Raw genomic sequence first — 6,000 nt, 5'->3', positions numbered from 1 at the left:
CAAATCAAAGAAAGGTAAAAACGACCTCATCGGTGCCGAGGAGGGGGAGGATCCTTTCGCCGACATCTCCTCTGCCGGTAAACATCAGTCACTTGATTTGGTTCTTATATGATTAACTTTTCACTCTCCTGCACCAAACTCGTTTTTTACGTAATTTAACGCCCCAGCACACGCCCCAGCTGTTGATCCACTGCCGCCTCCATCAGTCAGTTCAATTTGGCATTTGAAATCCTTTGTTTTGATTTACTGAAGTGACACAAACTGACCACACGAGGCAGCAAACGACCAGCAGCTAAAACTTAAATTTGTACTTACTTTCTTTTTCTGACAGGAAGTAGCCACATTTTTGCAAATACATAGAATAAATTGGGTTTCCAGTACAATCAACACTGTAAAAACCTCTGTTGTAGGATTCACTCACCTTTTTCCCCATCAATCATAGTTTTATAACTTAATATTATAATTTTAAATGAATATCAGCAGAAATTGTGTTGTTTGCCTGCCATAATATTATATACTAGTGCCTCAGTAAACCAGTGCAGTGTAACCCACGCCAATAATTCCCCAACTGTTTAAGTCTAAAATTATTGCAGTCACCAGATGGTTGTTGAGAAAGAAAAAATAATGTAAAATATTCAAAAGAAAATGACATATTTTGGACCGGGGGGACCCCTCCCGAGCCAGGAACCCACATAAGACAGACCGGGCCTGCTGTTAGTGAAAAACATGGCTGGAAAAACTGATTTTCTTTTCTAATGCATCACATGCACCAACTTTTCCAAGTTTGTAAAACTGCTCACTCTCCCACACCAAATCCCATTGAGAAAATCAGTGTTTTTAGCTCACAGGGACACAGGAGCTGCTGGTCCACTGCTGCCTCGTGTGGTCACTTTGTGTCACTGAGATAAATCCGCTACGGAGGATTTCTAATGCCGAATTTTCAAAAAGTCACATTGGAAGTTAGTGATGGAGGCAGAAGTGGATCAACAACTCCTGTGTTCTGTGTTGTTAAAATCGCTGATTTTCTCTATGGGGTTTGGTGCAGGGGAATAAAACATGCGTCAACGAGACAGACTCAATAAATCAGTTTCTCACAGGACGAGTTTTCGTTCTCAAAAACACATTAATGCTACAGTACATAGATGTGGAGACATCATCTCACCTTAAGGGGAAATTAGTATAATAAAACTTACCTTAATTAGACTGTTAAATCAAAATAGGAAGAAGGAAAAAACACCTCCACTGTTTTCATTTGAAATGAAGTTTTTATAATAATATGAACTGATATGGATTATTATTATTGGTTCCACACAAAGATGTCGTATAATTGCTTGTTGTGTTGCGTGTGAGTTGGAAATAAACATTAACCTCGTAATTAAAGCCATTTTGATGCCGTTAATTTAAAAAATGTTTACTTATTTTACCCAATGTCTCCTCTTAGGACTGATCTCCATAAAATTGCGTGTGCCGAGGGAAAAATGCACCGCGTATCACTTGTTTTTTACTCATTATGACAAAAGTTCTGCTACAAACTTGGTGCAACTTATTTATTGTTTTATTTATTTGTCTCATTAACGCAATTTTACTCCCCCACACCAAACCCCAGAGAGAACATCAGCGATTTTAACATCACAGCACACAGGAGGTGTTGATCCACTGCTGCCTCCGTCACTCAGTTCACATGTGACTTTTTGCGAATTCTGCATTTGAAATCCGTTGTTCAGATTTGGTTTTGGAGAGTGAGCGGTTTTACAAACTTGACTTTTCAGAGGGAAAAGTTGGTGTATGTTTAATTAGATTAGAAATTTAAATTCACGTCTGTTTGGGGTGATTTAATGTTTTTATTTCCTGTTTATTACCTTAGTCACAAACGTCTTTCTCTGTGTGTGTGTGTGTGTGTGTGTGTGTGTGTGTGTTACTCACCACACACACATGCTTCGCTGACAAAAATACATCATCGTGTGCCTGAAGGCATAACACGTAATCCTGCTGCAACTTGGCAAAACTGAGAAGAAGGAAAGAGAAAAAGTCCAAACACATCATCATTATTATTATTATTGTTATTGTTATTATTATTATTATCATTATTATTATTATTGGGGTAATTCAGCATCAGCAGGTGGACACGAGTGAGGTCTGTGCTTCCCAACAACTAACTGTGAGCACAAAAATTAGTTATAGAGGTTAAAAAAAAACACCTTTCTGACAGAGAATGGAACTTTTGTAAATTTCTCACTCTTCTGCACCAAAGTCCATTGAGAAAATGTACGTTTTTTTACGTAATTTAACGTCCCAGCACACAGGAGTTGTTGATCCACTGCTGCCTCCGTCAGTTAGTTCAAATGTCTTATTTTGCGAATTCGGTGTTTGAAATCCGTTGTTTTGATATACTGAAGTGACACAAAGTGACCACACGAGGCAGCAAACGAGCAGCAACTCCTGTGTCATTCACACTCATGTGAGCTAAAAACACTGATTTTCTCAGTGGAGTTTGGTGTGGGAGAGTGAGCGCTTTACAAACCTCAGTTTCCTGTTTGAAAGCCGCAGTTAAACTATGAGATTACACCAGCGAACGCTCACACAGCCTTGTCGTTTGTGATGTGTTTTTAACCCTTTTAATCTTTTCCTCCCTCGCGTCGTCCAGCTCCCCCCGGCTCGCCGTTTGGTCGCGCCAGCGTGAAGAGCGGCGGCAAGTTGGACAGCTCCTCCTACTTCCGCCGCAAGGAGAAGAGGACGCGCTTCTTCATCCGGCGCATGGTGAAGGCCCAGAGCTTCTACTGGATCGTCCTGTGTCTGGTCGGCCTGAACACGCTGTGCGTGGCCATCGTTCACTACGACCAACCCGAGTGGCTCACGAGGGCGCTCTGTGAGTCTCACACACACACACTCACTCTGGTTTCCATGACTTCAGAGGACTGCACATCCTAACCCTGACTTTAACATAAATGTCATCATTTACGTTTATGTGCCCATAAACCACACTCTCTCATAATAGATCATTGTAATAGAATTGGGATATTTTAATGATATATTGTCTTTGGTTCTCGTGCTGAGAAAACTCCGTTTTTCTTGCTTTTCTTGGTCAAACAGACACGGCAGAGTTTGTCTTCCTGGGTTTGTTCCTGACTGAAATGAGTCTGAAGATGTACGGACTCGGAGCGCGCAATTATTTCCATTCCTCCTTCAACTGCTTTGATTTCGGGGTAAGATTTTCCCGTGTTTTTTTTTAAGCGTGGAATCAGGTCGTTCTGTGGTTTCAGGGCGAGATGTTGTGCTGTGCTGTGTTGTGTTGTGTTGTGTTGTTATTTGAAACGGCTTGTCTCCAGGTGATTGTGGGGAGTATTTTCGAGGTGATCTGGGACATGATTAAACCCGGAGCGTCGTTCGGCATCAGCGTGTTGAGAGCGCTGCGGCTGCTGCGCATATTCAAAGTCACCAAGTGAGTTCATTTCACGGCAAACACACAAACAAGTCGACAAAAACCCACAGCAGCAAAGACAGTAAAGATAAAGGTTATATACATATGTGGAACAGTAAGACGATAAAAGGTTGAAATAGGATGTACGTTATAACACGTGTTTCCCACTTTCTTAATGAGTTAAACAGCCTTTTTTTTGTTTTTAACCGGACATTTTTCACAATATATGTTCATTTCAAACTCATTTTATTCATATTTTCTGCCATAACTCTTCAGCAAATGTATTTGACCATCTGTGCGTCCAGACCTGGTCCCTCGGAAGGGTTAGAGGACAGTTTATTAAGATTTAATTATCTATCACAGAGAGAGCAGTGTGAACAGATATGCAGGAAAAGTAGTTCAAATGATTTTTTTAAGAGGTTAATTTTCTGCTATATAATTAATTCTCTTAATAATGTTTTTTAGTTGTTTTATCTCAAAACCAAAGTCTGAGTCATTTGAGAAACTCTGTCACACCAAGTGACAGAAACTTAACCACGAAAACACCTGAATGGTCCGTTAAAGTGTGATAACACAGTTTATATGAGTCGTGAGATCAGCTGTTCTTTTCTTCTCCTCGCTCTCAGATACTGGAACTCGTTGAGGAACCTGGTGGTTTCCCTCCTGAACTCCATGAAGTCCATCATCAGCCTGCTCTTCCTCCTCTTCCTCTTCATCGTGGTCTTCGCTCTGCTCGGCATGCAGCTGTTTGGAGGACAGTGAGTAAATCTCTCTCTGACCTCTGACCTCTCTGAGCCACAGTTTAAACAGTTTTTTTAAAAATGCTCATTTTCTTTATGGACTTTGGTGCGGAAAGAGTGTCCTGGATTAGGCAAAAAAATAAATGTACTTTTTAATGATTTGAATGGAAAAAAATGCAGATTATGTGATTTTCCATTTCTTAATGTATATTTTATTATTTTAAATATATTATTTAAGTATTTTTCCAACAGCACCAAACTCCATAAAGAAAATCAGTGATTTTAGCTCATGGGGACACAGGAGCTGCTGGTCCACTGCTGCCTCGTGTGGTCACTTTGTGTCACTGAAGTAAATGAAACGCAGAAGTCACCAAGGTTTGGTGTGGGAGGGCGAGCGCTTTACAACGCAACATGGTCAGAAAATATGATCTAAGGTCGAGATAAAGCAGCAAACATGTTCTTAAGACGTTCTAGACTTAAGCTGGCCGAGATTCTCGGACGTTTTCACACATTTTCATCATGTTTTCATCGAGGGTGAGCGCGCAGGGTTCAGACAAGTTTAAGTTTACGTCAGTGAAAGCGGCGTTTTCACTGTCTCTGAGGCAGAGACGGCCGTTTCCATGGCAGCGGGCTTTCATCGCTCTGCAGCATCATTAGCGTCGTCACATCAGTCTCCTGTGATGGAAGTGAGTGAGTGAGTGAGCGAGTGAATGTGACGTTCACACGCTGCTTAATTCATTCAGCCATTCATCACACACACACACACTGTGAGAAACGTGATGTCTGAGGCCAAAAAAATCTACATTTAGACAAAGGGCAGCGTGGGTTCAGTTCTTATGATGACAAATGAATAAGAAAAAAAAACAGGATTATAAATCATCATTAAATGGGATTAGAGTCGAGAACAGCTTTGATGTGTCACAGATTAACCTCGTGGTAAAACACAAACAGTGTCTTTTCTTTTTTCCTGCTCTGACTCTCAGTGACTGAAATACAATCTTCTACAGGCTTTTACTCTTCACTCGTTACCTGAACGGCCTTCGATCGTCCTCGCGTGCAGCCATTTTTTCCCCATAGTCGAGGCTTAAATGTCACGTTTTATTTCAATAACAAACAGCAAAAAAGACGTAAAAGACACAGCGTTATTGTCGGAGTAGAGATTTTCTCTGGAGAAATGTTTTAAACGTTTCAAACTATGTGATCTTTGCGCCGTTTGACAGATGTGAATGTGAATTAACCCTTAAGAGTTCCTTTAAAAAAACTTACTAATTTGTTCCTAGTGGCAGAAAATGTCACCTTCCCAAAAACTGCTGTAAAAACATTGTATATTCATTTTTTTCCACTTCATCAGCCTGAAATATACATCAAATATTAATAATATTTTTGAAATGTTAACCCTTTCAAGGCCAGTATGTTTACACATCTCCACTGTTTTTTTCGATAAAAAAAAAAAAAATAAATAAAAAAAAATAGAATAATTTCCATAAAATACATTTCAAGGATAATTTGATGATAATTATTATTAGGCCCTGGGATGGGTCAATGATTGGCAGAAACATTGATTTTGATGCAGAGCTGAAACAATTAATCTATGAATCGATTATTAATCGATTACTAAATGAATCGACAACTATTTTAATAATCGATTAATCGGTTCGAAGCTTTATTCATGATTAAAACAAGATTTCCGATTGTTTAAGCTTCTTAAATGTGAATATTTTCTTCATTTCTTTGTTCCATAAAACAAAGAAATCATTAAAAGTGAATCATTTTGGTTTGAGGACAAAACAAAACGTTTGAGAACATCATAATTTCCAGGTTTGGCAAACACCAATCAACATT

The 6,000-nt window shown here is 39.5% G+C and overlaps 1 protein-coding gene across 3 annotated transcripts in view; it reads left to right on the top strand.

Annotated features, from left to right (window-relative positions):
• LOC122758028 (voltage-dependent N-type calcium channel subunit alpha-1B-like) overlaps nucleotides 1-6,000 on the top strand; it is a 75,351-nt gene that overhangs the window by 14,068 nt on the left and 55,283 nt on the right. For all 3 annotated transcript variants that reach the window (XM_044011811.1, XM_044011810.1, XM_044011809.1), the window contains exons 7-11: nucleotides 1-77; nucleotides 2,645-2,866; nucleotides 3,091-3,203; nucleotides 3,327-3,439; nucleotides 4,045-4,176. The exon at nucleotides 1-77 is cut by the window's left edge and continues 13 nt beyond it. In XM_044011811.1, coding sequence (XP_043867746.1) covers nucleotides 1-77; nucleotides 2,645-2,866; nucleotides 3,091-3,203; nucleotides 3,327-3,439; nucleotides 4,045-4,176 — 657 coding nt within the window. The remainder of the gene's footprint in view (nucleotides 78-2,644; nucleotides 2,867-3,090; nucleotides 3,204-3,326; nucleotides 3,440-4,044; nucleotides 4,177-6,000) is intronic.

The sequence above is a fragment of the Solea senegalensis genome, linkage group LG21 (assembly GCF_019176455.1).
Source record: "Solea senegalensis isolate Sse05_10M linkage group LG21, IFAPA_SoseM_1, whole genome shotgun sequence".
NCBI classification, from domain to species: domain Eukaryota; kingdom Metazoa; phylum Chordata; class Actinopteri; order Pleuronectiformes; family Soleidae; genus Solea; species Solea senegalensis.
The sequence above is the reverse complement of the archived record's forward strand: the minus strand, read 5'-3'. Positions and strand labels throughout refer to the sequence as shown.